At 34.9% G+C, this 16,925-nt stretch overlaps 1 protein-coding gene across 2 annotated transcripts in view; it reads right to left on the reverse strand.

The window, feature by feature from the left end:
• Positions 1-16,925, reverse strand: part of LOC136032393 (sodium channel protein Nach-like) — a 107,461-nt gene that overhangs the window by 76,821 nt on the left and 13,715 nt on the right. For both annotated transcript variants that reach the window (XM_065712704.1, XM_065712703.1), the window contains exons 2-3: positions 2,630-2,766; positions 350-473 (exon numbers count right to left, since the gene is read on the reverse strand). In XM_065712704.1, coding sequence (XP_065568776.1) covers positions 350-473; positions 2,630-2,745 — 240 coding nt within the window. In that variant the 5' untranslated portion in view covers positions 2,746-2,766. The remainder of the gene's footprint in view (positions 1-349; positions 474-2,629; positions 2,767-16,925) is intronic.

Below are 16,925 nucleotides of genomic sequence, written 5' to 3' on the forward strand. Positions count from 1 at the left end.
TCAAAATCTCTGAGCGAAAAAATATAGGATTATCCTTTAAATTGATGTGCAAAAGAAAACACTATTTTTAGCTCAGCAGTGGGTATATTACCTTTTACATGACTTGTTCATCTAAATTAATCTTTGTAGAATCTAACGTGCTTTTACTAAATAAGCATCTTTTGTTTTTCTCCCACTGGATTAACATTATGTAAAAACATGCAGACTAATTATGCTTTTGTCAACAGTCGCATAAACGGGTTTGCTATCAAATAGAGAGCATCAGTGGCGTTATTGAGATTCTTAGGATCTTTTTCAAAAATTGAGCGGGAACAAAAAAGATGATTAACATTAAGGAAATGAAATTTACCTTTACTCCGTCAAAATAATCAAACTGAAGCTGATAATCTTCGAAATTGAAATCAAAGTAAATTACTAAACCACTTGAGCGGCCATGTGGTCTGTCAGACAATTTCAATTTAGTTGCCAGGATGCTGTAAAAAAAAATTATTTTTAGCCATTCGATTTTAGTTTCTTTCAGTTTTTGACAGGTCCACTCATTTATACACATACAAAGAGAGTGGGCGTGGCTCTCCCAAAATCCATGTATCTTTGTTTATAACCAAAAGCTTGTGTATATACTTCCAGCATTTCACGATGTCGTGACAAGTTTATCCCGCTCCTTTCTTTCTTGCAAAAACTCCTACATACATGTAACAGTCTGTTACTATCATCATCTATTAGCACTGAAAGACTCCAATAAAATTTAGAAAAGGTTTTAGACTAGAGCAAGACTTTTATTGATTAACGTAGAGGTTCAAATCTAATTAAAAAGAAACAAAACATTAAGTTAGGCTGAGTTTCACGGACACACACACACACACAAACACAAACACACACACACACACACACACACACACACACACACACACACACACACACACACACACACACACACACACACACACACACACACACACACACACACACACACACACACACACACACACACACACACACACACACACACACTAGAAAATTATCCAAAAGTATTTTCTGAGAAGTAACAAAGGCCAATGGCAATTTTTCTAGGCTGGAGAAAAAAGTATTTACAATAAACACGATGTAAAACAGGGGGGTTTCCATACTTAATCACTTGAAAATCCACCCAGGGCTAAACAAAAAAACGCCGCCGACAAACAAATCAAGAAGATATGCTAAGAAAACATTTGAAGACCTATGAGCTACGCATAAAACTCTGAACAGGGTTGGAGGGAGGAGTGGACATAACATTATTTGCATCAGGTTGGTTTGTTTTCAACTGTTAAAGAACTTATTTGAATATTCGTAAACAACGGGATTTATAAATTTGATAAAAAAATAAAGCTTTTAGGAATTCAAAAAAATCGATTAGGCATAAACCTTATAAATTCCATCAGGCCAAAAAGTTTAGGGAAGGACATTGGAGTCCCTTGTTGGTGGGACTTTGGGAGGGGGGTTGCACAATCATGAATGCTCCCTTGAGCCCTGTTATAACATTAGTAAGGGGTATATTCATGGAAGTTCTTAACACTTATGCAAAGAACGGTCTGATTTCGATGAGACTTAGACTTATCTTAAGAAAAACATCCAATCAAGATAATAAAAAAATATAAATCAACTTTAAAAGTATTTCACTTTGAATAAAATTGTTAAACTTTAGCCTTCTAATAACACAGCATATTTGTCTGTTTCCATGGTACACGCGCAACACATACCAATTCTTTTACCCATGTATGCTCAATCTAACGGTTGAAAGATGTCGCCTCGCTCAAAGCTTTTTCGAAACTAGGTTATTATGAGAGACAGTTTAGGGTGCCAGTTCAATATTGTTCGTTCAAAAAATAGGTATGAATGTGGAAATATATTTGAATACATTGAAAAAAATGGATTTCCTTAAAGAATATATTAAAAAGGTAATGTATATAATTACAAAGTAATTACAGAAAAAGCCTTATCTTCTTGACTTCGTTTATTCATTATTCGTCTTTCAAGAATTGTAGTAACACTAATAATTTTATGTCAGAGAGATGTACCTTATATAACAAAAAAAAAATGTCTATGAACCACTTTCCAAAATAAATTGCACCCATTCATATTAAATAGCACGACCTGCTTTCAAATAAAAACACAATTTTCCACTTAATATTTAAGCAAGACAAGCCTCAGGCGTAGAGTCTGTTGTATAGGCAAGGTTTAGTGCACAAATAAGGATGTCCTTTCTGTAGCTGGAACCGTAACACTACTCTCACAGCTTTTATTCGATGTCATGGGAGGTTAAATGGGTTTCCAGGAGCAGATGAAGGACGGAAAGGGGCTCATTGTCATCCAGTCACTTTTAAATCTTGAAAAGGAACTAATAAGCTTTCAATTTCTGATCAAATGAACCCCCTTTGACCCTCCACCCCCAGACATTACGTTTCTCTTATTTAAACAAAACAGTCCGGGGTAAAAATAAAAGTGAATGATAAACAGGAAACGTATCATTCTTTGCTTAATCAAAACTAGTACATTGAATCTGATCTCTAGTTACTTCATCTATTAACCAAGCTATGACAAAAAATAATTACAAAAATGAAAATATTCCAAACACCTTAAAAATATAACTCACCTGCTAGAGCTTTCAATTTTCCCAGTACAACACCAGCCTTCTTCTGTCAAGCTATGACGCGGAAATACCAAAGAGCATTTGAAGTCTATGTTTTGCCACCGGCAGAATGGCATCATGTCTTTGCAGTATATCTGGGACTAAATAAAAAGGGAAGTTACAATTTATTCTTCCATAGTAACTTCTGGTCGTTTTGGGTTTGAATTATTATAGGTCTTATTTGAATTATAGGACTTATTTATTTTTAATTATAACATGTTTATGCAGGTATTAAGTTTTCTATGCCTCTGTACTTTTCTCTGAAAACTTGCTTTATTTAGTTTAATTTCTTTTTCTATTGCAAAGTTTTATGATAGGTTAAACATAATGAGTTTTTCCATGTTTTTTTTTTTTTATTCTTCAGTTTCAAGACAAAATATCCAGTTCTTATTTATTAGTTCTAATTAGTTTCTTTTGCCTTATTTCAACACTCTCATAAACATTCCCTGAAAACGTCAACTAAATCCCACAAATCGCTTCTGAGACATTGCAGATCTGACCTTTTAACAACTGCGATGCTTACAGTGTCTTTTGATCAAGTTTGACATCCTCTTCAACACTCTCAGAAAGTTTCAAATTAATACCCCTTTAACTTTTCTTGAGATGTTGTACACACCATTTGAACAAGCTACATATGCATAGCATCTTTTGACTTAGTTCAACATAATCTGAAATTTAACTAAATGCTATTAAATGATCCTGAGATATTTCAAAAATGTAATTTGAAAAACAGGATTCATATTGTGTCTTTTTAGCTACTTCATCATCCCAATCAACATTTGCTTAATGTTTAAACTTAATATTAAACTTAGTAAACTTAAATTTCCGAGATATTGCAGCTACACCCATTGACAACTGGGGTTCACATGTCGTTTTTAAGGTCACATCCCCATCAGCTTTCTCTGAGTACAAGTTATTGACATGTTGTATAATTGCCATTTTGAGAGCTTTGATACAAATTGTGTCTTTTGATTTTATTTAACATTCGCCTAAGCACATTCCATGAAAGTTTCAACTTAATAGCTATAGCTGCTCTTAATTTCAACGTAAATTAACCCAAGTATGCCTGTTTAATAGCTCGAATGCACCTTGTGTCTTTTGATTTAATGCAACATCTCCCTCAACATTCCCTGGGATTTTCAACTTTGTAGCCATAGACATTCTTGAGAAATGGTATATAAGCCTTTTTGACAATCTGGATGGACTTTGATATATGATAATTTACAGCAGTATTTGCAGTCACAGGTACCATTGCATTAGTAGAAACAGCACTTGTAGTTGCAGTCACAGTCGCAGTTAGTAGTAGTTGCAGTCAAAAGTAGCAGCATTTGCAGTCACAAGTTCTCGCACTCGCAATCACTGTTGCGAGCAGTCGCAATTAGCATTCCAGTTACATTTTTATTCGTAGCTATAAAAAGTTCCATTCGCAGTCATAAGTAGTCACAGTCGCATGTAGTCGTAGTCGCAAGTATTCACTGTCTGAAGTAGTTACACTCACAAGTAGTCAAAGTTGTAGATGCAATCAATCACAGCTGCAGTACACAGTGCTCTGTAGCTGCAGTGCTCTCTATTCGATAGCAAACCCGTTTATGCGACTGTTGACAAAAGCATAATTAGTCTGCATGTTTTTACATAATGTTAATCCAGTGGGAGAAAACTGATGTATTAACAGTTCGCATAGAAATTAGTGCTTTAGAATCAATGAGAGATGTAAATCAGAGCTGACATGTCCCCAAAACTGCCTATCAGTAGTCAGTGTAATCAGGGTAATTTACGTGAGGGAAGTGTATCGGCTGATTCCACTTTTAGCGGTCGGAGTTTTGGAAGTACTGCTTCTGTATTTAGTACAGGGGATGGGGAGACCAGACTAAATTTTTAGATGGTCTGTATTTTACCCCAGTTAGCCAGTAAATTGCAGTGACTGTAGCACAGCAGGGTCTCAGAAAGAGTAAAAAAAATGTGAGAAAATTAGCCCTTTAGACCAAGAGACAGGTGCAAATATTAGTGCTAGATTAAGGGAGGTGAGACAGGAGGATGGAGCATTTGCGCTTTGTCAATATGACTGGTTTTTTTTCTCTGACACAGCCTTCTAGGGAGGGATATAGTAGCGCTAAAGAACCATACAAGATTGCCTGATTAGGAAATACAGGTCTGCAGCGAATAGTATTTACGTTTTGTTGTTTGAAATTTACAAGGATATATTAGGGTAGAGGTATAGTAGAGGATATAGTACAGTATTTTTTGTTATAAAGATATAGCAGAGGAAAGCTAGAAAGTCTGTTAGAGTCGAGTATATCAGCAAGTTGCCAAAGATGGGAAGTTTTTTTCCTTGTTAAGACACGGAAATCTCTTGATTATTTTTCGTCATGTAAATATGTTGATCGTTTTGAGTGTAGGAGAAATGTTTTGGAAAATGGTAGATATTATGGAGGAGTTTTGGAACTTTTCGGAATTAATTAAAATAAAAGCTACCAAAACAGAACTTTTTCTCTCGTTTAAAAATAATATGTAAACCAACTATAAAAGATGCAAACCCCCCATTGCCGAAGATGATTATGAGATAAACAGACGACTGTTGCTTAAAACTCCCCTGTATGTCTCATAATTGGTATTGGTCTGTTTTTGGTTTCAGTGTATACCTTACTACTGAAGTTGTCAATCCCTTTAAACTTTCAAACTGGTATATCTCATGAAAAAAATTTCTACCAAGAAATGGATGACCTATGATTCGATCAGCTCATCAAGAGCTATCGACTGCCGTCGAATTAAAAATCTATCTGTCTTACTTCAAAAGTTGACTTTTTTGCCGTAGGCCAAGTTTCCAGCGTCATTAGAAAGTAGCAAAGGATAAACTCTAATTTTCTTAGCAATGAGAGAACTTTTAAAGTTTAAGAGGCACATCTGATATCATTTCTGTATCGGCCTATTTTTGCTTTCAGTGTGCACCTTACTAGTGAAGTTATCAACCCCTTTAAACTTTCAAACTGGCATATCTCATGGAGGAATTTTTCTTCAAAAAAAAGGATGAAATATACTTTGATCAGCCCATCAAGAGCTATCTACTGCCGTCGAAAAAAAATCTCAGTCTCAGTTCAAAAGTTGACTTTTTTTTTGCCGTAGGCCAAGTTTCTAACGTCATTACTTAGAAAGGAGGAAAGGACAAACTCTAATTTCTTTAGCAATGAAAGAACTTTTAAATTTTAAGATGCACATCTGATACCATTTCTCTACCGCAATCCCAAGTATGAAAAACCAAAAGATAATCTCAGCTGAAATCTCGAACAGAAATGGGTAGAAACACAAGCAAAAACCATCCTTTTAGGCCCCAGGCAAGAGTTCTACCAAGCTTTCCAAAATACAAAGTCATATTCATCAATCCGGCCTAAGGTCCACACTTTCCGTAAAAATCGCAGAGGTTAGACCCTTACCACTTTCTAGGAATAAGCTGAAATTGGGGTACTAGAAAAAAACACGAAAAGACCAAAGTGTTGCTCTCGCAACACAACAGTAGGGAGTTCTTTTCGTAAGACAGTGGAAATCTAATTCGATTGAATATTTTGGCCCTAAGTCCAAGGGCCGTCCTCAGCAAAAACATAAATATATAAAAGAAGAAAAAATTTACAACAACATACGTTACAACGTTTATTGTTACAACAATAAAACTAAAAAAAAAAAAAAAAAAAAAAATTAAAACACTCCCAGCATCCTTACTTCAGCGAAATTGAACCAGGATTGATAAATAAAATAAGATGAAACAAGAAAATTCATTGAAATGATAGAAGAATAATTAAACATAAGTTTTTAGTATTAATCTTGCTTTTTGGCAGCTAACCTCAAAGGTCTATTTAAGACTGGTTCTGTGTTAATATTTACTGTTTTTGTCGTGTAAGATCGTTTTTAATAAAATTTCTGTATAGAGCCTTTAGTGAATATTCCCCGAAGTCCCTATTTAAGGAAACGTTATTATTATTATTCTTATTATTATCATTTAAATTTTTTAAAATTTTCATTTCAGTTTTATTGGTCGTATGTTGCTGTAAATTTTCTTCTTTTATATATTTATGTCTAGCTCAGGACAACCCTTGGATATAGGGCCGAAATATTCATTCAAAATAAATTTCCAATGTCTTATAAAAAGTATTCCATATTCTTCTTCTTTTTTATATTTGTGATGGAAAGGCAGTTCTGTTTGTTTTAGCCCCCCTTCCCCACCACTAAAGACGTTTTATCCAGTTTTATTCTTCTATAAATTACAGTTTGGAAAACTTCTGCAAAAAACGAAATTTATATATCTAGCTTTTCTCTGACAAGCTTGTCAATGAATAGCAATAGGGATAACATGTTGCACTTGTCTAAATATTTTGATCGGATTCATTTGGGGGGTCAGGTTGTAAGGGGGTGGGGGTCATGTTTGCCCTTAGATCACTTTTGACTCCTAAACAGAAACTAGAACTTACAACTTACAATCAAATGGGCCTTCTCCAAAATTTATGCTATTGCCCCTTCCGTAAAACCATATATGCCCGGGGCATAACTTACAATTTGTGTTACAATTTGCAGAATAGCTTACAATTTGCGCTTTAACGAAAATAAAATATATTTTAAATGTTTTCACTCTTCTTATTTTAATAAATAAAGCGTTATTAAAACATTAAGGAATAGACACAAATATATGTAAATTAAACTGACAATTTAAATTTGTTTCCGTATAGAGCAAATTATATTCTGGTTTTGGGAAGGGATGGGTGTTATTAGCCCTACTCATGTTAATTTTTGATCATTTTGAGTTTGACATAGCTATTTATTGTGATTTCTGTTTGTTTTGAGTTTCATTTCTTTATCGACAGTGATTTGTGGTAGTCTTACGCTTGGAAGATTATTTGACTTTATATCTGCTCATTTTTGGCTTAATGGAGCTCTACTTTTTGCTGAAAAACTAGTTTTTTGGTAAAACTTTATTGAATTAATTTATGTTCGTTTTTTATTGACGTAGTCTTTGTCATGGAAAAAAATGTTTTATATCTTTTTATATATTTTTTTTTGTAAGAATCTGTAGTTTGGATTGCTATTTGTATATTGGAGAAAACCTTTTCAACAATGTTTAAGATTTAAATTTTTAAAAAATTAAAAAAAATTAAATAGTGATAATAAGTAGTATTAGCTGCAGTGTGCACATATTATCTTTATGTCAGATGATCTGCCCCTTGAAGCGTTCTCTTAAAGTTCCAACTAAATATCTAAATCATTTCTTAAGGTTTACTTTTTTGATAATCTGCATGTACATAGCGTCTTTTCATTTATTTCAAATTTCCACTCAATATTGTAAATGAAGTAGTGTGGCAGTAGTAGTGGTGGTTATTGTAGCAGTATTGGTTGCCTGCAAATATTGCCTTTTTGATCATTTCCCTTATCATTTCCTGAATTTTCCAAAATAATATACTCAGCTTTTCATGAGTTACGCCCTTTTGAAAATTCGTATACACATGACGTGTTTTTTTGGTTCAGCACTCCCCTCAGCATTCTCTGAAAGGCTCACCTAAATGCTCTTGGTCTTCTTGGAAAGTAAAGTTCAAACAAGCATACCTTTCTCAATAACATATACTACATGTAAACAATGAACGAATTGCCTACCTTACGACCCTTCGCCTTAAGACTGTGGGGAGGTTGACGTCCCCTAAGACATAATTACTGGACCTTTCAACAATGTTGAACAAAATAGTTCTCTTAAAATTTTGATCGCATATTTTTTGGGGAATGATAGGCTTGGAGGCGAAAGCTGGCTGCCTTCCACTTTTGACTTTTAAAAAGAGCATTAAAACTTCTAGCTTCTAATCAAATGACCTCAATCTGAATAAAAGTTTATGCAACCGCTTTTTCCATAAGAACCTTATAAGCCCGGGGAATTTTTTTACCACCCTTACCCCTGGGCTCTTTGGGATATGTCCACCATATAGACGTCGTTGTTTGACTTTTGGACTTTAAGTAACAAAATGGCTATGTCACAATTTCAATTGACTGGGCTCTGAGAAAAGAGGATGTCAGGGATGGAGCAGAAGCTAGTTGCTCCCCATCGCTTTTGACTCTTTAAAGGGAACTAGACGTACAGAACTTGTGAAAAATTAAAAGAAGTGGATATTTCTTCAAATTCTATAATCTCAAGTTTCAACATAGTATCAATATATACGAATTTTAATTTAAAAGCCGCAGAGATTCTTCTTGAAAGAAAGATATTAAGAAATTTGGACTTAATTAATGGTAAAACAGTTTTGGAAGTTAGTGTAATTATAAATTTTGTTAGGTTGTGCAATACATTCTCCGATTATTCTTTTTAATTCAGAGGGGATTTTTTCGAACAAGTAAATGGTTTACCCATGGGGGCTCCTTTAAGTCCTTTATTAGCAAATTGTTTTTTTTTGAAAATATTGAAACAATAGCGTTAAATTCATATTTTTATAACACAAATTTCGGGGGAGATACATGGATGACATAATTTCAGTATGGAATTAAGGGGAGAAGGAATTAAAAGGTTTTTTAGAACATCTTGATTTTTGGGGAGGTGTTTTAAATCTATATATATAAAAACAAGTTGTCTGTGTGTGTGTGTGTCGAGTGACGTCATGTTTGTGTGTCGACCGACGTCATGTTTGTCGACTGACGAAATTACAGACCGGGACATCGGGACACAAATGACGACCGGGACACAGGGAATATAAATGACGACCAGGACATCATGAGGTATAACTTCAAAAAACTAAAAAAAAGGTAAAAAACTAAAAACTAAAAAAAAGACCAATTCAAAAACGAATGTATATACAGACCGGGACACCGGGACACAAATGACGACCGGGACACCGGGACACAGGGAATATAAATGACGACCGGGACACTCAAAGAGAAATTACAGACTGGGACACCGGGACACAAATGACGACCGGGACACATGGAATATAAATTACGACCGGGACACAGGGACACAACTACAACGGGGACACCGGGGGCACAGGATATATAAATGACGACGGCGACACAGGGAATCGTCGATTAGCAATCACCATCAACAAAGCTCAAGGGCAATCATTAGAATCATGAGGTATAGATCTGAATACGGATTGTTTTCCCATGGACAGTTATATGTTGAATGTTCAAGAGTCGGTAAACCTGACAATCTATTTATATGCACAGACAATGGGACAGCGAAGAATGTTGTATATTCGCAAGTTTTACGTAGTTAAAAACATATCTATATATATAAAAATAAGTTGTCTGTCTGTGTGTCTGTCTGTCAGGTGACGTCATGTTTCTGTGTCGACTGACGTCATGAAGTTAGTTGTCGTCATTTTTGCTATGACGGTGACGTCATTAAAGATATTTAAGACATATATGTTCACGTAGAAATCTATTAATTTTTAGCTTTAAAATGACTGATGAACTTACAATGGCAAAAGCCGATGAAGATGCTCAAAGAGTCTATGCCAAAAAACTTGCTGCTGATAGAGAAAGTCAGAAAAGAAAGCGTGCCGAGGAATCAAAAGAACAGCAAGGAAACAGGCTTGAGGCTGATAGAGAAAGAAAGAACAAAAAGCGTGCCGAGGAATCAAAAGAACAGCAAGGAAACAGGCTTGAGGCTGATAGAGAAAGAAAGAACAGAAAGCGTGCCGAGGAACTACCAGAGCAACGCGAAAGCAGACTTGCTGCTAAAAGAGAAAGTGAAAAAAGAAGGCGTGCCGAGGAATCATAAGAACAGCAAGAAATCAGGCTTGCTACTGATAGAGAAAGTAAGAAAAGAAAGCGTGCCGAGGAATCACAAGAACAGCAAGAAATCAGGCTTGCTGCTGATAGAGAAAGTAAGAAAAGAAAGCGTGCCGAGGAATCAGAGCAACCTGAAAGTTATCGCCTGGCATTCAGGTACAGCCCAGTCGATGATTATAGCTTGAGTAGATGTATTCAAATCGGGACAATGTCTAAAATTTGTCCCTATTGCAAGGCCTTGAAATTCAATGGTGAAACAATGGGAATGTGTTGCGCCTCAGGAAAAGTTAAACTTCCTCTATTGGCTGCACCACCAGAGCCATTGAAGACTTTCCGTACTGGAACTACGTCAGAATCTAAGCGTTTTTTGTCACAAATCAGAAAATATAACTCATGTTTCCGAATGACGTCGTTTGGAGTGCCAATCAAAAATCCAGATCAATTTATGTCTACTTTCAAAGTAAAAGGGCAAATGTATCATAGAGCAGGGTCCCTTCTACCATTCTCAGGCGATAATCATAAATTTTTACAATTGTACTTCATCAGTGATAGAAATTCTGAATTGAATGCACATTGCGAAATTTCTCCCAACGTTGAAAGGACAATCGTTTCCCAATTGCAACATCTTTTCCACGAAAATAATAATTTAGTGCGTCTGTTCAAAACAGCCATCGATTTGATGCCTACTGGTACGCATAAAATTGTTATTTCCGCTGACAAAACGCCTCCTGGCCAACATGTGCGTAGATACAATGCTCCAACAATCGACGAAGTGGCAATCGTTATGGTCGGTGATCAGTTTTTACCTCGAGATATTATTCTTCATAAGCGAAACGCTCAGTTGTTAAGAATTGCTGAAACTCATCGATGCTACGATGCCCTAAAATATCCTATCATTTTTTGGGATGGAGCCGACGGCTATCACTTTAATATTAAATTGATGAATCCAGCCACTAACAAAGAAATGAATAAGAAATGCAGTGCAATGCATTATTATTCCTATAGACTAATGATTCGGCAGGATGAAGAAAATTATATTTTAAAATGCTGTGAATTGTTTCACCAATTTGTCGTTGATATGTATGCTAAAATTGAATCAGAACGTTTGCTATATATCCGCCTGAATCAGACCAAGCTCCGCTCTGAACAATTCATTCATTTGCGATATGCAGTTATAAATGACGGTAATACCACAAACGTTAGAAGATTAACAATTTTACCTTCGTCATATGCTGGCAGTCCCCGTCATATGCATGAATATGCTCAAGATGCTATTGCGTATGTTCGTCTCTATGGTCGTCCAGATTTATTTATTACATTTACATGTAATCAATCTTGGGACGAGATACTGCAGCTTTTACTTCAAGGACAATCGGCGGTTCATAGGCATGACATTACGGCCCGTGTCTTCCGGCAAAAGTTGAAATCACTGATAAACTATATAGTAAAACTTGAAGTGTTTGGGTCAGTGCGATGCTGGATGTACTCAGTGGAATGGCAAAAACGAGGTTTGCCACACGCACATATACTAATCTGGCTACATAAAAAATTACTTGGATCGAAATTGATGATGTGATTTCCGCTGAAATACCTGATTAAAATGTCGATAAGGGGTTACATGATATTATTGTAAAAAATATGATACATGGACCTTGCGGTGCACTGAACGAAAATTCACCATGCATGGCCAAAGGAAGGTGCACAAAGCAATATCCTCGACTTTTAGTATCAAACACAATTACTGGCAATGATGGTTACACACAATATAGAAGAAGATCTACTGAAGATGGCGGTAAAACAGCAATAATAAAGAAGCGTAACGGTACCACCATCGAAGTAGATAACCAGTGGGTTGTTCCATATTCCCCATTATTATCAAAAACATTTAATGCACACATAAACGTTGAATACTGTAACTCCGTAAAGGCAATCAAATAAATATGTAAATACGTCAACAAAGGCAGTGACATGGCAGTTTTTGGCTTGCAGCCCGAAATCAAAGATTTCGACGAAATCGTACAATATCAGGCTGGAAAATACATAAGCAGTAATGAAGCTGTTTGGCGAATTCTTTCATTTCCGATACATGAACGTAGTCCAGCTGTAGTTAACTTAGCGGTACATTTACAGAATGGTCAACGTGTTTATTTCACGGAAACCAACGTGCAACAAAGAGCCCTGAATCCACCGGATACAACATTAACAGCTTTTTTTTCGCTTTGCAAAAATGATTCTTTTGCAAAAAAACTGCTGTATACTGAAATGCCTTCGTATTACACGTGGAATACTAAAAATAAAGTATTTGAACGTCGAAAACAGGGTAAGTCAGTCGACGGCCAACCTACCATCTTCAAAGATACCACGATAGGAAGACTACACCGTTCACCCCAATCAACATGAATGCTTCTTTCTACACCTGCTTTTGGTGAATGTACCCGGTCCGACATCCTTTGAGTATTTGAGAACTGTAAACGGTACTATACATGACACTTACCGTAGTGCATGCCAAGCTCTGAATTTATTGGAGAATGACCAACACTGGGATAACTGCATCAATGACGCGTGCGAAACGTCAACCCCAAGTCAATTCGTGCATTGTTTGGCATCATTTTAACAACTTGCTCTCCATCAGCTCCTACAGAGTTGTGGGGAAAATATAAGTCAAAAATGTCCGAAGATATACTCCATCGAAAATAGTTAGAGACGTCAGATATGAGTTTTCATTTTAAATCAGCAATTTATAACTACACTTTAGTTATTATAGAAGATTTTTGCGTAGGTATGGCAAACAAACCTCTTCAGGATTTGGGAATGCCTTCACCTAACCGTATCGCTGCTGTTTCGACATGTGTAGAACTGGATCGTGAACAAAGTTACAGTACGAGTGATCTATTGTCGTATGTGCAAAATAACATTTCCAAGTTAACGTCGGAACAAAAAGACATTTATGATACGATAATGCATTGTGTCGATAACAACGTTGGAGAAATTTTCTTTTTGGATGCGCCAGGAGGTAATGGTAAAACGTTTGTGATAAAACTGATTCTGGCATCAATTCGATCAAAATATGATATAGCGTTGGCAATTGCGTCGTCGGGAATAGCCGCAACATTGCTGCCTGGTGGAAGAACTGCTCAATCTGCTTTGAAATTGCCTCTGAATTTGCATTCTACAGAAACTCCCACGTGCAATATTTCCAAATCATCTGGGATGGGTAAAGTATTGCAGCAATGCAAACTTATTATTTGGGATGAGTGCACAATGGCACACAAAAAGTCGCTCGAGGCTCTGGATCAATGCTTGAAAAATTTAAGAGGGAATTCGAAACCCTTTGGCAGCACATTAATATTGCTTGCGGGAGATTTCAGGCAAACATTACCTATAATACCTAGATCAGCTCCTGCAGACGAAATGAATGCTTGCCTGAAAAATTCTAATTTATGGGCACACGTAAAAATATTAAAATTAACTACAAATATGCGTGTCCGATTGCAAAACGATGACTCTGGTCAAACATTTTCAGATCAGTTGCTGGCAATTGGAAACGGAAAGCTCCCAGTAGACTCAATTTCAGGACGTATACAACTACCTGCTGATTTCTGTAATTTAGTGACGTCCAAAAATGAATTGATTGAAAAAGTATTTCCGAATATTCTAAGAAATTATAAAAATGATAAATGGCTAAGTAAAAGAGCGATTCTCGCAACCAAAAATATTGACGCCCACGAAATCAACAATATTGTTTTGACCAAGATTCGAGACCAGGCAGTCCTTTACAAGTCAGTCGACACAGTTTTGGAACCAAATGAAGCGGTTAATTATCCATCTGAATTTTTAAATTCCATAGATCTTTCAGGGTTTCCACCACACGTGCTACAACTAAAAATAGGCGTACCAATAATACTTTTAAGAAATATCAACCCACCAAAGCTTTGCAATGGCACGCGACTTGCCGTAAAAAAAACAATGGAAAACCTAATAGAGGCCACAATCTTGACTGGGCCTTTTGAGGGTGAGGCTGCTCTTATTCCTCGCATTCCCATGATTCCAACGGATCTGCCTTTTCAATTTAAAAGATTGCAATTCCCAATTCGATTAGCATTTGCAATCACCATTAACAAAGCTCAAGGTAAATCATTAGAAAAATGTGGTATAGATCTTAATACTGATTGTTTTTCCCATGAACAATTGTATGTTGCATGTTCGAGGGTCGGTAAACCTGACAATCTATTTATATGCAGCGACAATTGGACAGCGAAGAATGTTGTATATTCGCAAGTTTGAGCGTTTGTATCATTTTTGTATATTCGCAAAAAGAGCGTTTGCATATGACGTCATTATTAGTACATACGGCTTTGTATATGCACAGACAATGAGAAAGCCAAGAATGTTGTATATTCGCAATTTTTACGTAGTTTGAAACACATATATAAATCTCAGGTGGGACACAAGGACACAAATACAATGGCGCGTAACTAATATGGCGCGTAACGACTTACGCGCGCGGGGGGCTTGGGGGGGCGCGAAGCGCCCCACCAACTAGGTGTTGGGGTGGCGCGAAGCGCCACCCCAACAGCTAGTATATATATATATATATATATATATATATATATATATATATATATATATATATATATATATATATATATATATATATATATATATATATATATATATATATATATATATATATATATATATATATATATATATATATATATATATATATATATATATATATATATATATATATATACATATATATATACATATATATATATATATATATATATATATATATATATATATATATATATATATATATATATATATATATATATATATATATATATATATATATATATATATATATATATATATATATATATATATATATATATATATATATATATATATATATATATATATATATATATATTCACAGGTGGGACACAGGGACACAACTACAATGGCGCGTAACTAATATGGCGCGTAACGACTTAAGCGCGCGAAGGGGCTTGGGGGCGGGCGCGAAGCGCCTCCACCAACTAGGTGTTGGGGTGGGTCACCCCAACAGCTAGTCTATATATAGATAAATGTAGTGTCTGCCCGTCTGTCCGTCCGTCTGTCTGTCACTAAGTATGACGTCAATATATAAAAAAACTACTATAACAACTTAAAAGAATTAAAAACTATCTTCTATAGAAAAACTGAAAAAAAGAAAAAAAAACTTAAAGAAAACTAAAAAACTAAAAAAAAACAACTACAAAAGAAAAAATAAGAGAAAAGAAGAAACTTAAAAAAAGAAAAAACTAAAAAACAAAACACAAAAAAGAAAAAAAACTAAAAATAAGAAAAAAATACAAAAAAAAACTAAAAAAAAACAGAAAAAAAGAGAAAACTAAAAAATAAAAAAAAGAAAACTAGAAAAAGACAAAAAGGCAAAAACTAAATAAAAAGAAAAACGAAAAAAAAGAATAATTAAAGAGAAAAAAATAAAAAAGGAAAAAACAAAAAAAGCAAAAGTTAAAAAAAGGTAAAAAACTAAAAAGAAAAAAGAAAATACTAAAAATAAACCAAAAAAGAGAAAAAACTAAAAAAAGAACGAAACTAAAAAAGGAAAAACTAAAAAAGAAAAAATTAAAAAAAGAACAACTAAAATAAGACAAAACGACAAAAACTAAAGAAAAGGAAAAGAAGAAAAAGAAAAAAGAAAAAACTAAAACAACCAAAAAGGAAAAAAAAGGAAAAAGAAAAATAAAACTATAAACCTAAATTAGGAAAAAAACTAAAAAAACTAAAAAGAGAAACAGAAAAAACTGAAAAAAAAACTAAAAAAAGAAAAAAAATTAAAAAAGAAAAAGAAGAAAATAAAGAAAGAAAAAACAAAAAACGAAAAAACTTAAAAAGAAAAAAAAACTAAAACTGAACTATACATGAAGACATATTTAATATGACGTAAAAAAAATAAAAAAAATAAAAACAAATAAAAATGACAAAAAAAATGAAAGAAAGAAAAAAATCTGTTAATGACAACGCGAAATCAGGCTTGTGGCTGATAGAGATAGTAAAAAAAGAAGGTGTGTCGCTGTAGTACAAAAGTAATGCGTGTACAATTATCCTACAATGTCACCAAAAAGGAAACACCAGGAGGAAACACCAGAACAACGCAAAACCAGGCTTGCCGCTCAAAGAGAAAGGGCCAGATTAGGAATGTCCAATTTACGTCATCAATTCGATCCAAAAATGACATAGCGTTGGGCCTTGTGTCGTCCGGAATAGCCGCAACGTTGTTTCCTGGTGAAAGAACTTCTCATTCCGCTTTGAAATTACCTCTGAATATGCAGTCTACAGAAACTCCCATGTGCAACATTTCCAAATTATCCGGGATGGGTAAAGTATTGTAGCAATACAAACTTATTGTTTGGGACGAACAAAAATCGCTCGAGGCTCTTGACCGATCATTACAAGATTTGCGATGAAATTCCAAACCCTTTGGCAGCACACTAAT

The sequence above is a fragment of the Artemia franciscana genome, chromosome 10 (assembly GCF_032884065.1).
Source record: "Artemia franciscana chromosome 10, ASM3288406v1, whole genome shotgun sequence".
NCBI classification, from domain to species: Eukaryota; Metazoa; Arthropoda; class Branchiopoda; order Anostraca; family Artemiidae; genus Artemia; species Artemia franciscana.